Here is a 20,779-nt window from a genome sequence, read left to right on the forward strand (position 1 = left end):
AGGCAGGGTCTCACTGGTGTAGAGTTGGAAGGCACCTCTGGAGATCATCCAGCCCAACCCCGCTGCCAAGGCAGGGTCACCTGGAGCAGCTGATGCAGGAACACATCCAGGTGGGTTCTGAATGTCTCCACAGAAGGAGACTCACAACATCCGAGTGCCTGTCCCAGTGCTCTGCCACTCTCAACGAAAAGTTCTGCCTTGTGTTGAGGTGGAACTTCTTGGGTTTTATTTTACGGCCATTGCTCCTAGTCCTGATGCTGGGCACTACTGCAAAGAGTCTGGCACCAACTTCTTGGCATCCACCTTTGAGACATTTCTATGCATTTATGAAATCTCCTCCCAGTCTTCTGCACGCTGACCAGGCCGAGCTCCCGCAGTCTCCTCACAGAAGAGATGCTCCAGAGGCCTCCTCATCTCTGTGGCAGCTCCTTGTGTCCCTTGTGCTGAGGAGCCCAGAACTGGACACGGCACTCCACATTGCCTCGCTGGAGCCCGGAACATCATGTGCCTGCCCGTTCCTTTCGGCAGGGCCGGAGCCCTGAGGGGCCCCGCTGCAGACACCGCCCCCGGGGCTCGGGGCGGGTCCGGGGGCGGTGGCGGCGGCGGGGGCAGCGCGGCCATGGCCATGGCGGCCGCGGCGGGGGCTCGGGCCGTGAGCTCCGCGCTCTGCCGGGCCGGCCCCAGGCGCTGGTACCGCACCGAGCGTGGCGTCTACGGCTACAAACCGCGGAAGGCGGCGGGCGGGCGGGCGGAGGAGCAGCGCGGCGCCGGCAGAGCAGGTCGGACACCCCCGGGCAGAGGGAGCGCGGCGGGGGCTGCCCGGAGCGGGGCCCGGGCTCGGAGCTCTGAGGTGTGGCGTGTGTTGGTCCCGGCGGGGCAGAGCGCGGAGCAGCCGCTCCGAGAGCTCTCGGCCGTGGTTTCTGCAAGCCTGGGGTGCCTGGCTCCGCTCCACGGGCTGAAGCGGCTGCGAGAGCTCCGACTGCTGGAGTTTGCTCAGCGGTGGGCTCTCGGAGAGTTCTGCGGCTCATAGAAGTACCTTTGCCTGTCATTCTCCTTTTGTGCCATGGGGCTTGAGCTAGCCGAACTGAGGGTGGTGAGGCGCTGAACAGGCTGTCCAGGGAATTGTGGATGCCCCAATCCTGACGGTGTTCAAAACCAGATGGGATAAAACTTTGAGGAGCCTGCTTTAGTGGGAGGTGCTCCTGCCCATGGCAGGGGAGTTCGGACCTCATGGTCTGTAAAGTCCCTTCCAACCCGGTAACATTCTAGGATTCCATGATTAAGTACCCCTACTCTCTCCTGTATCAAAACTGTGTTGCTTTTAGCTCCGTTTTACATTGCAGAAAGGTGTTTTTAAGCAGAAAACTCTTCTAGGTAGGAGTGTGGTGCTTCCATTAACTTTACTCTGGCGACTGGTGGGAATTAAACCCTTTGTCCAGGAGCAGGAGTGAAACCAGTTTGTAGCTCCTGGACACCGAGGCCCATCACAAAGTAGCCTCCTTGTTAATGATTAACATATTTTTATGTAACATTTTAAAAATTGCGTTTAAACGGCCTCCTTGCTGAGGGCATTGTGGGCACTGTAAGCCTTATGTCTGGGTTATGTCCCTCTGTTGTACAACCCAGTAGAGAAAAGGGGCTGTTTTGAATGGGCTGACAAGTGTCAGAGAAATAACCTTCTGCTATGGTCTGAGAAGTGCATTGTTTTGGAAAACAAAAGCCTTCAGACCTGACTACTGTCAGTGCTGCGTTTTTACCGGGATAAAAAACCCTTCCACGTTAGGAATGCTTTATAAGCAGGTTCATGTCATTAATTTGTAGCAGGTTGTGCCTGCAGTATGTTTTATTGTTTGCAGTTTAGCAGCCTGGTCTGTGGCTGTGCTCCGTGACAATAACGTGTGTGTGACCTCTCAGCCGGTCAAGTTCTGCCCATTTCGATAATTTTTACCACATTTGGCTCAGCACATGTTCTTGGCTACTGCAGACAGACTTTGGTTTTTTTGAAGTCATGGGACCTGAATTATTGTTAAGACCCAATCCTCCTGTCATTAAAGCAAGAAACAAGGAAGCATAAGTGATAGGATTGAGTTGGCTTAGGAAATAAGACTATACACTGGTAATGTGCTGATCTTGACTTGAACATATCTGTTTGTAGTGATTTTGGTTCACTGTTGTAGAGAGATTTGAAGCAAAAATGAAGTAGCTTTCCATATTTTTACAGGAGCCTAACCTATGAGGGGAACTGTGGGGAAATCTTGAGTGTACTTGCTTGAAAATCGCTTTGGGGAGCAGATTTAGCAGTTTGCTGGTGGGAGCTGTTGTGGGGTAATAAGGTAGAAATAACTGCATAGAAAAGTTCTCTTTCCAGCCAGAACCTTGATGGTTGCCAGCAGACAAAACATTCCTGTGTTGGTGCTCTAAGTGTATTTAATCTAAGCACATGTGTGATACTGTTCTGCTTTCTTTTTGGTTTTAGTTGACCATGCTCTTGCTCGTTTAATAACTGCCTATGCTGAACATGGCCACAAAGCAGCCAAAATAAACCCACTGTTTGCTGGCCGAGCTGTTATGAGCATGGTACCTGAAATCCAAGAGCTGGCTGAAGTTCTTCAGGGTCCTCTCGTTACTACAGGTGAGTCCACAGCCTTATCACAGCAAATTCTGTTCATGGCCAATTTACTGAGGGGCTGTGGCCTCTGTGGAAGATCAGATATTGAGTGTGGCTCAATCACTGATGGAAACTGTTGGACAGAAAATTGTCAACTTCAGCATACATACGTCTGTTGCAGAAATCATACTGCAGTGAGAGGCTGCTGTCTAGCATCTTCAGAAATCATGAACATTTGTGCTTGTTCTTACAGCTATTGAGGTTAAACATTGATTTTTTGTGTTACTGTAACATTCTATGATTTACCACAATACTTAACACTGTGGTGAAGGTTTGAAAATACAGGGGCAGAAGTCAAGAATTGTCTTTTCTTGTCTCTCTTAGAGCCTTGATGCAGCCTTAAACAAAGGAAGGGGGGGGTCTTTCTCATTGCTTTATTTTCTCCAAAACAGATCTTCGTGCTTCCCCTCCTCCCCCAAAGTGACTAAATAACATTTATTTCCCACCAGGACTTATAAACATGGGGAAAGAGGAGGCTTCTGTAGAGGATGTGATGGCTTACCTTGACCATATATACTGCGGGCATATTTCCATAGAAACAAGCCAGCTTCCAACTTTGGAGGAGAGAGAATGGTTTGCTAAAAGGTTTGAAGAGCTAAAGCAAGAAGCATTTACACCTGAAGAGAAAAAGCACTTGTGCAAACTAATGCTGGAGTCCCAGGTACTTTGTTCTCTGTTACTGGATTGTAATAGTCATGGAGTCTATCATGCATCCTTTACTATTCTGGACACAATTCATGCAGAAAAAGAACAATCACTGTCCTGAAAGGCTTTGACAGTGTGCAGGAGGAAGAAGTACAAGGCTTTGCCTGAAGCAGTGCAATGCAGGAATCTCATTGGAGTTTGTTGCTGAATTAACTTATCAGCCATTACTGAAATAATGATGCTATAAACCCATGAATGATCAGTCTTCAAAAGTGATACACTCTTAGATTAATGATCTGACAGCTCATATTGAATGTTACTGATGGGACCACAAGGTTGAACAGAGCTCTGTGAAATCTTGTGCTCTAGCTTAGCTGTTCTGTGTTTTCCTCTCACCCTCATGCTGATCTGTTTTACTGTCCTTAAAATATGCTGTCCCTCAAGGTTTTAGAAGAACAAATCAGAGTTGGACTGAGTTGCTATCATATAGCACTGGTGCTTTTCAGCAAGGAACCTTTGTTCAATGCCTTCTATAAGGAAGTGAAATATTTATGCACTTTTGAAATGTATAGAGAAAATTTATTCCTATACTTCTGTAGTGTGAAAAGTTTTAATTTTTTCCCCTTTTCTTCCCATGTTATCCAGAATGATTGAAAGGTAGAAGAGCAGGATCTGTGAAGGTTGGAAAGGTAGAAGAGCAGGATCTGTGAAAGTGTCCCTGTTTCCAGTTTTCCAAGTGGAAGGAGTGTTAAATGTAATATTTACCAATGACTGAATGGAAGTATATAGCCCACTTTGTATTTTTTGTAGCCTCTTTGGCAGCTAGAGGAATTTGATGGTGACACAGGAGGGTGATATTGGGACCCTGATGTACTCTACTTTAATTTCAGTATGACCACAAGTATATTAAGAGTATATAAATTAACCCTGACAGAAAAAAACCTGCCGTTATATGTGACCAGTTTTGTATACATTATTCCTTAGAACTGAATATTGCTCAACAAGCAGTTGGCTCAGATCTTTGGGTGTGACTTAGTCTTCCCTTCTCAGTTACAGACTTTTTTTAGTTTCTGTCTTCAGTTGCAAAAACAAAAGAAATGTCCAGTGCTTCCAAAACTTGGTCACTTATTAGAGCTTTCTAGGAGGTGAATGGAGTGAAGTGAGAAGAAAATGAAGTAAATACAGATTCATTTATTTTTCTTCTCCCAAGCATTCTACCTACATAATAAGGACTGGGCCTAAAGTAAATCAAAATGAATCTCTGCTTCGCTAGCACTTTGTATCTCAGGATCATTACGGTATATATTGTAAAAAGAACATTCCTAAATTTCCACCTAAAACAGGTAAACTACCAAGGAATTTGTAAATTAATCTGGTGTTAGAATTCTTGAAGCACTTTCCATGTGAGACAGAGAAAGTTTGGTCCTCAATGCAACATTTTTCTGCTTAGAGCTGATTTTTTATGGTCATCATAGCTTCTGGTCTCAGACTGTGTGGGTGGAGAGCGAGCTGAGACTTTCCAGGGGTATGTTTAGATTTGTATGCCTCAAGGGTATAAACATAAATTGTATTTCAATTTTATAAACAGAAGGCTGCTGCTTAAAATAGCCTAATGCTGAAGTTGTCCTGTTTTTAACAGGAGTTTGATCACTTCTTGGCCACCAAGTTTGCCACGGTGAAGCGATACGGTGGTGAGGGAGCAGAGAGCATGATGGGTTTCTTCCACGAGCTGTTCAAGATGTGCGCGTACAGCGGGGTCACGGATATCATCATTGGAATGCCCCACAGGGGGAGGCTGAACTTGCTTGCAGGCTTACTCCAGCTTCCTCCTGAGGTAGGTGTCTTGGTTTGAAAAGACAGGTGTCTGCTAAGGAAGGCAAAAGCCTCTCTTGAAATGGAAAATGTAAACCCTCTCCCTCTGAATTATTACAATTTTGAAATTAAGGGGCTCTCAGGCAAAGATATGGGAGCAGGAATAACGGTTCTTTACTAGGAAAATTAAAAATAAAAATGCAGTAATACAAAACAAAACCACTGACAGAGTCAAAATAGGATCTGACACCCTCTGGGTCAGGGTGTTGGTAGCAGTCCCATTAAATGGTGGCTGGAGTCGTCTTGGAGTGACAAATGTTGTTCTGTTGAAGCAGTGATCCTGTAGAAGGGTGGAGTTTTCCTCTGAAGGGTCAGTGGTGGTGTAGATGGGCCTGGTATTCCTCTGGGAATCCAGTGGAGAAGAAAGCTGCTCTTCTGGGTATACAGTGGGAACAGGCTGCCTGTGTTGTTCCAAATCTCAGATTATATCCAGGTAGGAATGCTTTACTCCTCCCCCTGGGTGGAGCATCTCCTAAGGGGATGATGGAATTTTATCAGCCATGGAACGTCCCATTAACAGCAGATATCTCCTGGAGGGAGGATTGATTGTGGAAGAGATAAAGAAAACTGCCCCACCTGTTTTTAACAGACAGCCCAATTAACAGAAGATAGCTGCCCCACCTCTAACAGATGCCAATAGAATACACATGTCTAGCTACATCTTGCAACCTAAGACAGTAAGAGATTTGTAACTTCACAGTCAGTTGCCTGGTTTATTTGCAGTAAAATAAACCCCCAAAAGTTTGCCATGTTGTGAATGCTGGAGCAATAAAATGTTACCTGTGTGAGAGTGTTCTCCCTTCCTATCAACATTCAGTGAACTGTCTGCAGAAAACTGTTAAAAGAACTCTAATGAATGGTTTTATGTTCTGCTACTTTGAAGCATCATTGCAATTTCAGGAGTAGGAGAGAGTTTTTCTTTCAATTTGTCAGTGAATCAGAAAAGAGTTTTAACCAAATCTGTTTCCCTGCAGCTCATGTTCCGCAAGATGCGTGGTTTGAGCGAGTTTCCAGAGAATTCAGCAGCCATTGGGGATGTTCTCTCCCACCTGACATCTTCTGTAGATCTGGACTTCGGCTCCCACAGACCTGTGCATGTCACCTTGCTCCCCAACCCCTCACACTTAGAAGCCATCAACCCAGTGGCTGTGGGCAAGACCCGAGCCAGGCAACAGACCCTGCTCGATGGCGATTACTCCCCAGAGAGCTCTGCACAGCCTGGGGACAAAGTTATTTGCCTGCAGGTATTTTGCTCAGCTATTGTAATTTATATTTGTAAGACTTGCTGGACTAGAATGTGAACAGGAGTGTACATAGAAATATCAAACAAAACTGAGTTAATGTATGATGCCAAGAGCTGGGATCTTCTTTATGGAGAAAGAGGAGTGCTAGGAAGATCTCCAGGTGGCATTTGTGATGATGCTGGCATTTAAATAATTGCACTTCTAAGATTTCTGAATGCTGATTCTGATACCTCCCTTTATTTTAATAATATTCTGTATTGAGAGCCATGTGTGCCTTTCCTCAATTTTGCATTTAAAGTGCCACTGGAAGCTTTCCTTCAAATTAATGGGTTTGGAGAAGAGCTGTCAACAAGGCTGCAAAATGTTCAGGAGGATTTAGAATTTTGTCATTTTGTCATGGTACTGTTGAAGACTCTGCTGGAATTAGTTTTTACTCCTTGAACTGACTTGTATAGCTGTAGAAGCAATCCTAAACAGTTCCTTGATAAATTTTCTTGTCTTGCTTTGACTTGAACTTGGAAAAACAACTGAATTGAACTCTTAACATTTTAAGGCTAGGAGTAAAAACAAGTTGGGCACAAGTGTTCTGTAAAGTACAACAGACATGGAGGAAGTTACATGTAGGAGGGAAAATGTATTTCAGTTAAAAAAATATTTTGTTTTCTTCTGGAAGGGTGGGATATTGTGAAAAAGCAGTCACGAGAATACAAAATATTCTGGGCAAGTTTGGGTTCTTAGTTTTTTATTAAAAGAAAGTCTTTGGAGCTTACAAGTGCAGCCAACTTCTGCTTCCCAATATCTCTCCATCTTTCAATGCAGTTATTTCTTAGTTTGAGAAGATCCTATTGTTTCTTTCTCATAATGGTAAATCTTCAGCATGTAGTAATGAAAGTACTATGACTCTAAACAACAATTCTTCAGGATAAATGGACCCTCCCTATCCAAGAAAATTTCACTTAGGATTTGTGGGGATAAGTGACAGGGAGGACTGCGTAGCAGAGAAGAGATACATTTGATTCCATATCAGTCAGCTGATTCAAAGTATTCCTAAAAGGAAGAAAACGTATCATCATTACTTGTGATTGTGTCTTTAAGAGGTACACAAGTGAGATTGGAAACAGGTAAATTTTTGATTCCAACTGTTAACTGCTTTCATTCAACTAATTGAGAAGAAAGAGATGAAAGCAGGCACCTTGTGTTTCAGAATCTTGGTTTGGGAGTTTGACTTTGAACTTTCTGGTTTTACAGTGTTTCTCTTGAGACACTCTGAACTCTGAAGTTGAGACACTCTGAACTCTGAATTGAGGTTTATACTGGCATTTTTTCTCTTCTTCCACAAGCCTCAGTATCAGAGCTTGAGGGGAGGATGACTAAAGATCAGTTAAGTTGCCATTGTCGGTGGTGAGCTTCATTTTCCAGGGTCTGAAGGTCTTCTTTCAGCTTTTTGCTGATGTAGCCCAGAGAAAAATGTGCCCTAGCAAAGACTGTTTCCATATTTTTGGTAGAATGAGTAAAATCCTACCTGCACCACAGGAATTGAATACTCTGGGGATTGAGATGCATATGAACAGTCTTGTGTAGGTGGATAGTCACACCGTCTTTAGGCTTTAATGCTTTGGGATGTGCTAAAGGCCATAAAGTTTTCTCAGATGTTTTAGGGTCTTCACTCAAATGCTATCACTGAGATATGTAGCCTTCTTAGGCAGCAGAAGAAGCCAGGAGGGAAAGGTGAAAACCCAACACTTAGGAACAAGTGTAGCATGGTAAGGGATAGAGTGGGGATGCTGGCTTGTCTCTCTTGCAGTAGTTACCTTTGTTTGGCTGTGATACCTCTTAAAAATCTGTATGGGAATACCCAGTGCTGCCATTTCACTGGTGATTGCACCTCTGTCATCTTGGTGTACTGACAGAAGTCTCTTAAGGCTTGCAACCACTATTCCATAACTAGAAAGCAGAACTGTCATCTGGTTTCAATAAGGAAGTACATCAATCTGCATAGTGACTTTAATCTGCAAATGACTGAGTCTGCATTCTGAGGAAACTGTCATCATATTCATCAAAAGAGAACTGTCTCCAATTTCAAAACATTGAAATGTTAGATGATTCTCACTCCAGTACCTCTAGCCTTTGTTGGAAACCTGGGTTGGCTATCACAGTATGTTCCCTTCCCCTTCCAGACTGTTTTTTTATTTGCAGTATTTATTTGCTATTGCTATTTAGAAATGTAACTAAGAATTTAGGTTTTATTTCCTTTTGGCAGTTTTTGGTTTGGAGTACTTCCGTTCAGTTAATTTTCCACTTTTTTTCTGTTCTTGTCTGTTTGGTAAGGTGGAAATGGGCCTAAGTCCCTGTTCACCAACATTCAGCTTCAGCAAAGGTGTGGTGAATGCTGTGCTGAGTGGCTCCCTTCATTCAGGGCTTGCCTCTGACTGCTGCACCTTTGCCATAGCCAGGAAGCTTGCAGGCACCTGGACACTGGTGGGTCAGTTTTAGGAGATTATAGGTCAGTTCCAGGTAGGAATTACATCAGGCATTCATGTACATATGTTGGCTGCTGTGACCTTGTGTTAGTGATACGGCTGCATAAACTCTCAAGTCATGGAAACAGTATTCTGAGAGGGATTAAGAAGTGGGTCCAGCTGGAAGTGTGTCTGTTCCATGTACCCAGTTTAGGAGGTCTTACTTAATGAGTGATGGTTTTGATTTTGCTGTTCCTCCAGTGTTTCCTAATGAGACTTTTCCATCTTCTTCCCTGATGTAGGTTCATGGCGATGCTGCTTTCTCTGGGCAAGGAATTGTTCCTGAAACATTGACCCTCTCTAATCTACCACATTTCAGAGTTGGTGGGAGCATCCATTTGATTGTTAATAACCAGCTGGGCTACACCACTCCTCCAGAGCGAGGAAGGTCATCCCTGTACTGCAGTGACATTGGTAGGTAGGGTTGAATCACAAGGAAGATTGCCTATTGTGTCACACAGGATTTTTAACTGCAGTGTAAACTTTGCAATGGACTTTTTATAGCAACTGCCTGTCAGCTCTGGGGAGAGATTATTGTAACTCCAGTTTCATGGTAGAGTAGGAATTAAAATTATTATTATTATTATTCTCTCCTACTAGCAACAATTCAGATCTAAAAATATGCCCTCCCCTATCTGCTTTATGGCAAAGACTAAATAGCAAGGGAAAATCTTGTCACATTTTTACAGGATGTGATAAAATAATTGCAAGATTTGATTTCTGTCAAGTCTTTATAACTCAGTTTCTGTCATATCATTGACAGCTTTTAGAATGGAGTATATATTTTAATATGGAGATTTATTTTAAATATATCTTGTTAAATTTCGTAAAAATCATCTGTGTGTTTTATGAGCAAGATTTTTACGTCAGATACTCCTCCATTTTTTCTGTTTTGTTTGTTGTCATGTGAGCCTATTGAGCTTTCAGTTTAAAGATGAAGCTCAAGACCTTTCTATGCCTGAACTAGAAGCTTTGTTTTGGGCTGATCTTTCTTAGTGATAAACAGATGTATTACCAGTAAGATCAGAGACATAGTAGTTAGTTATCTTGTGTATGTCTCCTGTAAGTAAAAATATACTTTTGTATGCTTTTGACCTAACATCAAGTGTTTGTCATATGGCTTCATCAAACCAAACAAGTAGGTTCATTAAATCTGGTAAGGTAGATAGCATATGTTATTATTGTTTTCCCTGGGCTGGTTTTGTGTTATGGATTGTTTTTGTTTAGGTTGGTTTTTTGCCTCCATCCTTAGTTTTCCTTTCTTCTTACTTGTCAGTGAGGAGGGGCTGTTATGTAGCTGAGCTTTAGTATTTTGTGAGGGAGGAAAACTTGGCATGAGCCAGGAATGGCTGAAGTATCTTAATTTCCAGAATTTGGACAGATAAAGTACAAAAGGATCACTGTTGCTTGCAGTCAAATTGTCATACAGGAGAGGGTGTTAAGATATTGAAATTTTACAGTGTTCTCTTTAATGAAGAGATTTTTCTGCCTGGAGGAGCAGTGGACAGAATGATACTCCTTCCTAATAAGGGAGAAAGTTGCTTTTGGCTTGTATGAATTCATAGTAGTGATAGCTTAGGATAAGAAGGAAGTAAAATTCAATTTCTGTTTGAAAGAGAAGCAATCAAGTAGTTCTCTCCACGTTCCTGTACACTACCAGATTAATATGATGCAGGAACTGTGTGTAGAAAGTCCTCTGGGAACAAAATGCTCGTAAAGAAGTTGTGCTCAAACTGACAAATACAACAGGTTGGGCGAATTGCATGTTCTCTCAGGCAAGACTCCTCTCCCTGCTGCAGCTCTCATCACAAAGAACATATTTTTTAAATTTCTTTTTAATATACCTGTTCACATGGGTTGTCTGTAGTTTCAGCAGAGCAGGTGTGTGTCTGCTTCCTTTGGAAGGGGTTGGGTGTGATTGCAGCTGTGTTTTGAATCCCTGGGCAGGTAAAATCGTTGGATGTGCAGTTATCCATGTGAACGGGGATGATCCTGAGGAAGTTGTCCGTGCCACACGACTGGCTGTGGAGTACCAGCGCCAGTTCCGCAGGGACGTCATCGTGGACTTGCTGTGCTACAGGCAGTGGGGCCACAATGAGCTTGATGAGCCCTTCTTCACCAACCCCAGCATGTACAAAATCATCAGGTAAGGCTTGCACCACCAAAATATGTCTGCACCACCTTAAGTCTTACTGCTGCAACAGAAGTCTCTGTGTGAGATCCTTTGATGTATCCACAGGTCTTCATGTAAGGTGCAGCTGGACTGTCAGCAGCCCTTGACTACAGTGTGAGTCTGATAATGAGATGTTAATGAGCAATCATTACTGTTGGTTCTTGAATGTGTGTCTTGGTGCTTTTTGGAGAACAATCTTGGACATAGCTCTTGGATTTCAAATTTGTGACCACTGGTAATCAGAGGGCAAAGTTGCCTTCTGTGTGCCAAGGGGAAGCGTGCATGCAGTGGGAGAGTGGGCAGGAAGCCAGTGTGATGCTTGTCTTGTCTTTGCCTCATCCTGCTGCTTCCAGTGCGGACTCATCTCTATCAGCATTTAAATGTATTCAGATTCCATCCTTATCCCCAAAGAAAAACAAACAAAAATTCAGTTGCCAGTGAATTCTGGTATTTTAGGTGAAGCATTTATGGAATGGTTGCCTTGATTCTCTCCAATGCAGAAATCCTACTGTGAATTTCTCTGAAGAAAATATGCATGGTAGCACAGAGGGGGTGTGGTAGTTTCTGGGGTCCCCGTTGAAGGAAGGAAATTGATGAATCTGACTCCATGTTCTTAGAAGGTTAATTTATTATTTTATGACGTTATATTATATTAAAGAATGCTATACTAAAATATAGATAGAGATAGAAATAGAGAAAGGATATAGACAGAAGGCTACCAAGAATACTAATGAAAACCCATGACTCTCTCTTCCAGAATCCATAATTGGCCAACAAGTAAAAACAATTCACATGCAAACAATGAAACATGCACCTGTCAGTAAACAATCTCCAACAAACATTCCAAAGCAGCAAAACAAAGGAGAAGCAAATAAGATAATTATTGTTTACATTTTTCTCTGAGCTTCCCAGGAGAAGAAATCCTGGGCAAATAAATTTTTCAGAAAATATGACAATGACAAGGGGATTTAGACTTGTTTTTACCTGTAACTGCCAACTATAGCACTTTCACTTTTTAAATCAAGGACTATAAAACAAATCAAAGAACTATTATCTTTTTGAAAATGCCAGGAAATGGAACTTCATGCAAATAAGTATAATGCACCGGGACACCATTTATATGAGTTTTCTATGGTGCCTGACTGCAGTAAGGTGGTATTTGTTCTCCTGTGACACTGGTTTCAGGTTTAGTGTCTGTGGTTTGATTCCCTCCCTGCAGATCCCGTAAGAGCATCCCGGACACGTACGCAGAACAGCTCACGGCTGCTGGGCTCATGACTGAGGCTGAAGTGTCTGAGATAAAGACCACGTGCTATTCCAAGCTGAACGATCACCTTGCCAACGTGAGTTCGTACAGCCCACCCCCCACCAACCTGCAGGCTCACTGGAAAGGCTTCGTGGAGCCTTCTGCCACCATCAGCACCTGGGACACGGGCATGCCCGTGCCTCTGCTGCAGTTCATTGGAGCCAAGTCTGTGGAGGTGCCCCAAGAGCTGCAGATGCACAGCCATCTCCTGAAGACCTATGCTCAGGTGAGTAGAGCATCATGATACTGCAGATCCCATGGCTCAAACCTGTTACAGGAAGAAGTCTAAACACAGCAGGATTGCCAGTTAGAGAATAGCATGGTATTGTCTAGGAAAAACAGCTCACTCTGCTTCAAGGCTGAGATGATGCCATTTTTCCTCCAGTTTTGAAGAAAGACTTCTTCACCCAGGTCTGACCATGTACTTTAGTTTGTTATTTCAACAATATTCTATTGCAATGAAGAAAAAAGCTTATAGAAAACACAGTTTATTATTCTTACAAATAGAAAGAAATTATTGTGGTAAGTTACTAACATTTATATAGTTGGTAATTAGAACGAGTACTTGGTAAAGGAATGACTCAGGAACCTGGCAATAGTGTACAAATAGTGTACACAGGTTCCAAAGCCAGTAGTGAGTGTTTTATAACTTTTATATATATATATATAAACACTACACAACATGTGGCCTAGTTTGGCAGTCTGGGTTTGATAGCTCCTAAGTTGATGTTTGGTTTGGATCAGTTTGGGGTTTGTGAACATTTTCCTTTGATGGATGATGAGTGTGTGCAGGTGTCTGCCTGGCAGCCAGAGAGAGGCTGTGAGTTGAGTATTTCAAAAGACTGATGTTTTTGTCTTCCCAGCCCAAGGCAAGAACTGCACAGCTCAGTTTGATCATTTGTCTGCAGTTCTGCAGGCCAGAACAGGGAAGAGTTCTGGAGACTGAAATACTTACACCTGGTATCTTTCATCACTGCTAACCAGACAGACCAGCAGTCTGTCAAGATTACACTCTGTGCTGTTCTAAGATTTTTTAATATTTTCTGAGTAGGATTAATTAATCCACAGTTTGTTGACTGGAAGGTGAACACATGGTTCACCATAGGATCTACCTATGGTTCTGTGGTCCTTCTTTAGGATGTTATGAAATAAGACTCTATTCTAATGCAGCCTAAGCTGGCTGCAGGAATAAAGCATTTCCCTCTGTAGTGTGTTGCTTTTTTTCTTAGCTTCTAATATTAGTCTGTGCCACCAAAAAAGCTACAGATGGAAAAAGACAAAATAGTAATTTTTTTCTTCTTCTTTATTTGCTTAGTCAAGAATTCAAAAAATGGAGGAAGGAAAAAAGCTGGACTGGGCAACAGCTGAAGCTTTAGCATTTGGTTCTCTGCTGAGCCAAGGTAAGAGGCAACTAGACAGCAGACAGTAAAATATTTTTGCTTTATTGTCAGTAATTTTGTCTTTAATGTCAATAATAATCTAATGTCAAACATTAGATTTCTTAGGTATTTCTAAGTAAAAATGGCTGTGATTTATAAATTTGACAATTTGCATGGTCTAAGAGAAGATAAATATGAATCCTATGTGTCACTAATATTTGTAGACTAAGTCTTAAATATCTTCAAAGAACTGTAGCTTCCTCTCACTCCCCAAAAACATTTGTGCATAGAGCTGAGCACAAGCAGTGCAGCTGACATCAGTGTGGCTCCCAAGTACTTTGTGTGCTTTATGCTACAATTTCTTCTCCCTCCTCTCTAGCCTGAATTCAAATATCTATTTACATATGATACAGAATGCACATTTTTTTGCAGTTTGCTTCAGTAAATTGAACCATTTCACCCAAAATAATGTCAGAGCATCTGTGTGCTTGACAGTTGGAGCTGTTGCTGGTTCAGAATTGCATCTCAGATTTGATGTTGCTGATGAGGGGAAATCCAGAAAGAGATATAACAAGAGATAGAATTATGTCCTGCATGTTTTCTTTTTACATAACTTGCTGATCTGGTGTTGTGTTTATTGCTTGGCAAGGGTTTAATATCAGACTAAGTGGACAAGATGTTGGCAGAGGAACCTTCAGCCAACGGCACGCGATGTTGGTTTGCCAAGAGACAGATGACACCTACATTCCTCTGAATCACATGTCCCCAGACCAGAAGGGTTTCCTAGAGGTAGGTTCTGTAGCCCACAAGACCACCTTCCTCAAATTGTGCTGAAACAATGCATTTTTTAAAGCTGCTGAGACATATGTAGGCCTAGTGTATGTTCTGGCAAAACCCAGATACAGGGACATAAAAATTGTCAGGGCATCCCTATTCTTTGTCATTATAAATTACAACTTTAACAAGGGGGTTTGCTTTTCCTTGAGAGAGCAAATGTTATTCTTTTCTCTCAGTGCCTTTATTCAGAAGCAAAAAATCAGTGCCTATCAATTGCCTTTAGGAGTGTGTGTCCTCAGCACTGATTGCCTGGTTCCAATGCTTCTTAGCCCTTGATTGTCTTCTTCCTCACCCACCCCTCCCAACAATTTCCTTTTGTTAGGTGAGTAACAGCCCCTTGTCTGAAGAAGCTGTGCTTGGTTTTGAATATGGAATGAGTATTGAGAGCCCTAAGTTACTGCCAATTTGGGAAGCTCAGTTTGGAGACTTCTTTAATGGAGCCCAGATAATATTTGACACTTTCATCTCTGGAGGTAAGTGTACAAGGAACTAATATATTTAAGAATTAATCATTTGTATTATACACATTTTTAGAAAATCCTTCCTCTTTCAAGTAAAAGGGCAACATGTTGTGCAAAGAATTCTGTTTTCTCAAGGAGTCCTGTGAGCTTGCCTGTGAGGTCCTGATTTCTGTGCAGCTTTTCTCTAAAGACAGTACATCTAAAATGAAAGACTCCTTGGCAGAGTACAGTCACTACAGAAGGGCAATTAATTATACTAACAGCCTTTCTTCCCCTACATGTATTTTAGTCTGTGTATATATGGTTGGTAGCTTTATAGGCTGTACCTTTCCTTTGTGAAGCATCTGAAAAATTCCAGAAGCAATAGAGAAGGAAAATAGCAATTATTTAAAAGAAACAAACAAAAAAACCCCACAACACCTTACTAAGTTTGATTCTAACATGTTTTCTGAGTGCTCAGATATAAAACCTCTGTAGTCATAGATGGAAATTCAGAGGCCCTCTTATCCCACCCAAATTCTGGATTTGATTGTAATCTCTTGTATAGTGCAGGAGGTTTGGCAGAGCTCAGGGGAACAAACACTGCTGTGTTAAACAGGACTGGCTCACAGGATGCTGCTGGGATCACATTTGCAGAGATGAAGCTTTAAAATTTCAGTGTGTCATGTGCTCTTTGTGGAGACTTAAATCTTCTGGGAGCCCAGAGCTACCTGATGATTTCAGAAACTTCAGATCACCTTACATGTGTTATTTCACTGTAAAGAACCTCAGGGCAAAATGCCAGCAGCATGTTTCAGGCTTGTATTTAATTACGTGGATATTGGTTATTCTTTTTCCTGAGCAGTTTGTGCAAAGTAATGTGTTCTGTGGCTTTATGTTCTGTGGAAATCATCCTTTGCTTCCTCCTCATTCTGTGTTTCTAGGTGAGGCTAAATGGCTTCTGCAGAGTGGGATAGTAATTCTTCTTCCCCATGGCTATGATGGTGCAGGCCCCGAGCACTCGTCCTGCCGGATGGAACGGTTCCTCCAGGTACATCACACCTCCCAGGGTCAGCATCCCCAGCACAGCCCTGGCAGGCAGTGCTCTGGGAGCTGGCCTGCAATGTCCTCCAAGGAGGCAATTCAGGCACAATCTTACCAGTTAAATGCTAAACCCATTTCATTGAAGTTGTTCCTCTCTTGAATTTGGATATTTACTAATCTGTTCCTGTGTGTGCCTCATGTGCCTGGATTCTTTCTTGCATATTAGTCTCACTGCTTGCATTTGACAAGGTATTGCTGTGTTCCCCCTGTACAGATGTGTGACAGCTCAGAAGAGGGTGTTGATGGTGACCAGGTCAACATGTCAGTTGTGCATCCCACCACCCCTGCACAGTATTTCCATTTACTCCGGAGGCAAATGGTCCGAAACTTCAGGAAACCTCTCATTGTTGCTTCTCCCAAAGTGTTACTCAGGCTTCCAGTAAGCTGAAAAATGTCCTTTCTCTTTATTTTTTTCTCTTTATCCTCTTTTTTGTTGTCTTCCCCCCCTTTTTTTTTTTTCCTTCTGTGTTCTCTGATTGCTGTCTTGGGGTTAAATCAGTGGAAATTTTGCCACTTTGGGGCCAAACAGGTTGAGGATTAAAGCTGGGTGGAGATGAGCTAAAAGTAGGGTTCATTCCTGGCCTGAAGCTTATCATCTCACTTTTCACTGGGAATAGGAATACCAGGGAGAGGGGAAACTGTGTATTTTGTACTTACCAAGCCCTGTCTCAGTATTCTTTCTGACTCTGGCCTGAGGGAGAAGCAGAAAGATTTGGTAACTTCCAACTCTTCCCCCATGTAGGCTGCTGTATCAAGTTTTGAAGAAATGGCCCCAGGGACAACATTCAAGCCTGTCATTGGTGACTCCTCAGTAAATCCTAAAAGGTAGCTTTGCTTTCTTAGAGGAGAAGCTCAAAAGAGATGTCCTATCCCTTTCTCCTACCCAACAGCTCCAATTTGAGGTGATATGAAAGAGGTGACTTTGAGGGGAAAATGTTTTATGGTAGATGACTGTGGTTAGTTTTACTTCTTCTCCTTTTCCTCAGGTAACTGTTGGTAGTTACCACATCTGTCTGCAAAGCAGTGAAGTGTTTAGGCTGTCACCCCTTGGCCTCACAGGGAGTCTGTGACTGTACTTACCAACCTGATGGGGCCTATTCTGCACCATGTCCATTAGCTGACAGCCACTGGAGCAGCTGTGACACAAATCACAGAATCATAGATTTGTTTAGGATGGAAAAGACCCTTTAAATCATCAAATCCAGTCTTAGCCCAGTGCTGCCAAGTCCACCACTAACCCATGTCCCAAGTGTCACATCTAGACATTTAAATACCTCCAAGATGGTGACTCCACCACTGCCCTGGGAGGCCTGTTCAAGTGCTTGACCCTTTCAGTGAAGAAATTTTTCCTAACATCCAATGTAAACCTCCTCTGATGCAACTTGAAGCTGATTCCTCTTGTCCTATTGTGTGTTACCTGAGAGAAGAGACAAACTCTGATCTGGCTGTGACCTGTCAGGCAGTTGCAGAGAGTGAAAAGGCACCTCCTGAGCTTCCTTTTCCCCAGGCTGAGGCCCCTCAGCTGCTTCTCAGAGGACTTGTGCTCCAGACCCTTCACCGGCTCCATTTCCTCCTCTGGATGGGCTCCAGCTCCTTAATGTCTTTCTTGTCATGACTGGCCCAAAAATGAATCCAGAATTGTTGTTCTGGTGCTGGAATGCCTGAGCTGATGAGGTGGGGCTGTAACAAAATGTGTGTACATCTCTGTACTTTCAGATGTTACAGTGAATCCTGTTCACAACGACCAATTCAGCCTTAATATTTTTCCCCTTATTTGCTGCTTGCCCCAGTAGTATCCAAGACTGAGCCTCCCTTCTCTTCACTTCCTGACCCCCATCAAAAGGCTGGAAGTACCTTAGCATGCTGGGTTTTTTAAGTGGGATAGTGAGGCACAAAGGGTATAGTTTATCTCATTGCTTTTTCCAGTAAGATTAGGCAGCCAAGACCTCTGTGACTGCAGGAGGGTGTAGTGTCTCTCCAGCAGGCAGTCCTGCTTTGGCATGGCAGAGAATTGTCCTCTGGAAGGACTTCTCTCCCTCTGGATTATTTTCTACAGAGAGTGCAGAGATGACTAGCTTTGACTGGGTTTAATTTTTAATAGTCAGAGCTAAAAGAGATCAATCCCACTGTAAGGTAACCTTCCCAAAATTACTGAAGAAACAGGACCTCTGGCATACTGTGCTCAAAGGTTAGTTTGCCAGCTGTTGGAAGGAGTGGGAGGGAAGGGAAGGCAAGGAAGAGAAAAGATGGTCTAGGGAAGCAATTTAGCTCTGTGAAGTTGTCTTTGAAGTTTGACTGGTTTTTTTTTTGGTTAGAAGTGTTCTTCCAGCTGTTCTTAATCAAGTTTCTGTAAAACACTAAACTTGGAAACATTCTTTTTTACTTTTTTTAGTGTCACCCAAGTGGTCCTGTGTTCTGGAAAGCATTACTATGCTCTGGTGAAGCAAAGAGAAACACTGGGAGAGAAGCAGCACAGCACAGCTATTCTGAGACTTGAAGAGCTCTGTCCTTTCCCCCTGGAAGCTCTACAGCAAGAGCTGAGCAAGTACAGCCATGCAAAAGGTCAGCCAAGCTTCTACCTTTGTGTTTCTAGTCTCTTTGAAGTACTGAACTAAATCTGTTGCCTTGTAAGATGAAGAGCTGTAGTGGCTTTTTCCTCTTTGTTCTCCCCCTCATACATCCAAGTGTTTCTGGAGTGGGATGTTTCAGAAATGTTTATCACTTGTGTTAAAAGAACTCTTTTCTCTGCTATTGTTAGCTTCCAAGAAGCAGCACTGAAAATCAGAGCAAACCATTTGAGATATTTTTTGTATTGGCCTTTGCAGTCCAGTTATTTTAGTAGCTTTTGAAAACAGCAGTGGAAAAGCAGAATATACACATAGTATACCCTAATGGTGGACATACTTTGGGTTTGAATTCAGTTCTGAGCTGCAAGGGAATTAAGTCTGGCATGCCTTCATTTCAAAGATAGTGCCAAGACAAAAAAAAAACTAGAGGTGCTACAAAAACAAAAAACTGTTTTTCTTTCTCTTCTGAAAAGATAAATATGAATGTTTGTTATGTACCCTTATCCTTCCTTTAGTCTTCATCTGGAGTCAGGAAGAGCCACAGAACATGGGTCCATGGTCCTTTGTGTCTCCACGGTTTGAAAAGCAGCTGGGGCTTAAGGTAAGATGTCCCCAGGGTGTTTTAGTCTTTAAAATGAAGTTTGAAATTCTCCTTGAATTGCTTAACAAAGAACCTAATCTTGATTCCTAAACCAAATGTGTGTTCTAATTTCAGCTACTTCTGCTCTTTTTAGCACTATTGGTGAAGAGCAGGACTGGAGCTTTATTTCATATAGTGTTCAGTCAAAGTGGACAGGATAATGAAAGATCCCAAGTAGGGGAGTAGGAGGAGAATGCCAAGGTGCCATTTGTTCTGGCAGATCATGCACTACAAAGTCCTTGGAGCCATGGTCTTTAGGAGATGGGGGATAACTTCCTGCATTACTTCCAGCTGGGACTGCCCAGTTATCTGACAGCAGATATCACTGTGGCATCAGGACCTCGAGATGTGATTCTGTCCTTCATTAATTATTTTATCACAACTCAAATTTCAGCTCCGTCTTGTGAGCAGACCTCCTCTACCAGCCCCAGCAGTTGGCATTGGAACTCTCCACAACAAGCAGCAGGAAGATGTTCTGACCCACACATTTATCTAAGTTTTCAGTGGATGGATTGCTCCTGATGTCAGTCATGTTCAGTGCCTCCTCCTGTGAAGAACAAAAGCCAGATCCTCAAGACTCTTAGTTCTCCAAAATGGAAAAAAAAAAAGGTGGAATAAATTTAGTAATGATGAAGCAATTTTTTCATGTTGGGGAATACCTAACAATGAGAAGTGCCTGTTACTCCTGATATTTCTTGTTCTCTTATACAGTTTTCTACAAAATGTCTTTATAAAGTTAAAAATCCAGTGCAGGGGACAGATTGGTGAGGTGACTGTGGAATACCTTACCTTGCTGCTTATTTGCACTTGACAGTTTCCTGGGATGGTGCGTGTGTGGAAACACGTTCTGTTTCTTCTCTTCCTACAGAAGTGTTAGTACTGCTTGATCAAATAAATGCTTCCCCATGCCTGGGAATGAGCCATTTCTATAGCAGAATGTTGTGGATTATCTCTTTTTTCTTTCCTTGAGGATCAGGAATGCAATCTGTTGTGGCTGTTGGTGCTCTTCTCAGTGTATGAGTTGTTAAAGCAGGATTTCCATTGGAGGCACCATGCAGGATGGCTCCTGAAGGCTTCAGGCATCACTGTTTTTCTCACCCAGCGGGTGAGAAATCCCAAGGAATGGTTTCAGCACGGCTGTCATCTGGAGAAAGGAAAGAAACCAATCTTTATTGAGAAACAAAGGATAAAGGACCAAAACATTGAGGTTAAGTGGGAGACTAATGAAACCAAATGGAAGACAGGCATCCCAGGCTGACCCCAGTATTGACTGCCCCACAGCAGCATTTCCACTACCACAGGATTTCTCCCAGCATTTTTCCTGTCCTGGTTTCAGGGTGAAGTTGGCACCTCCTTGCTCTTCTCAGTTACCTGTGCAAGCAATG

The 20,779-nt window shown here is 42.8% G+C and overlaps 1 protein-coding gene across 2 annotated transcripts; it reads left to right on the forward strand.

The window, feature by feature from the left end:
* Positions 1 to 487: 487 nt before the first annotated feature.
* Positions 488 to 20,328, forward strand: DHTKD1 (dehydrogenase E1 and transketolase domain containing 1). Of its 2 annotated transcripts, XM_039730908.1 has the most exons (17): positions 488 to 779; positions 2,477 to 2,632; positions 3,118 to 3,329; positions 4,953 to 5,147; positions 6,160 to 6,429; positions 9,191 to 9,362; positions 10,896 to 11,094; positions 12,341 to 12,653; positions 13,743 to 13,827; positions 14,456 to 14,595; positions 14,966 to 15,116; positions 16,028 to 16,134; positions 16,402 to 16,566; positions 16,930 to 17,012; positions 18,580 to 18,749; positions 19,270 to 19,355; positions 19,789 to 20,328. In XM_039730908.1, the coding sequence occupies exons 1-17, from the start codon at positions 503 to 505 to the stop codon at positions 19,888 to 19,890; spliced, it is 2,883 nt and encodes a 960-aa protein (XP_039586842.1). In that variant the 5' UTR covers positions 488 to 502; the 3' UTR covers positions 19,891 to 20,328. The 2 variants fall into 2 exon arrangements, 1 of the variants encoding a protein (XP_039586842.1); XR_005630037.1 differs by lacking the exons at positions 16,930 to 17,012; positions 19,789 to 20,328 and having other exon boundaries at positions 19,270 to 19,292.
* The last annotated feature ends 451 nt before the right edge of the window (positions 20,329 to 20,779 follow it).

Source organism: Passer montanus, unplaced genomic scaffold, assembly GCF_014805655.1.
Source record: "Passer montanus isolate IOZ18808 unplaced genomic scaffold, ASM1480565v1 scaffold74, whole genome shotgun sequence".
NCBI lineage: Eukaryota > Metazoa > Chordata > Aves > Passeriformes > Passeridae > Passer > Passer montanus.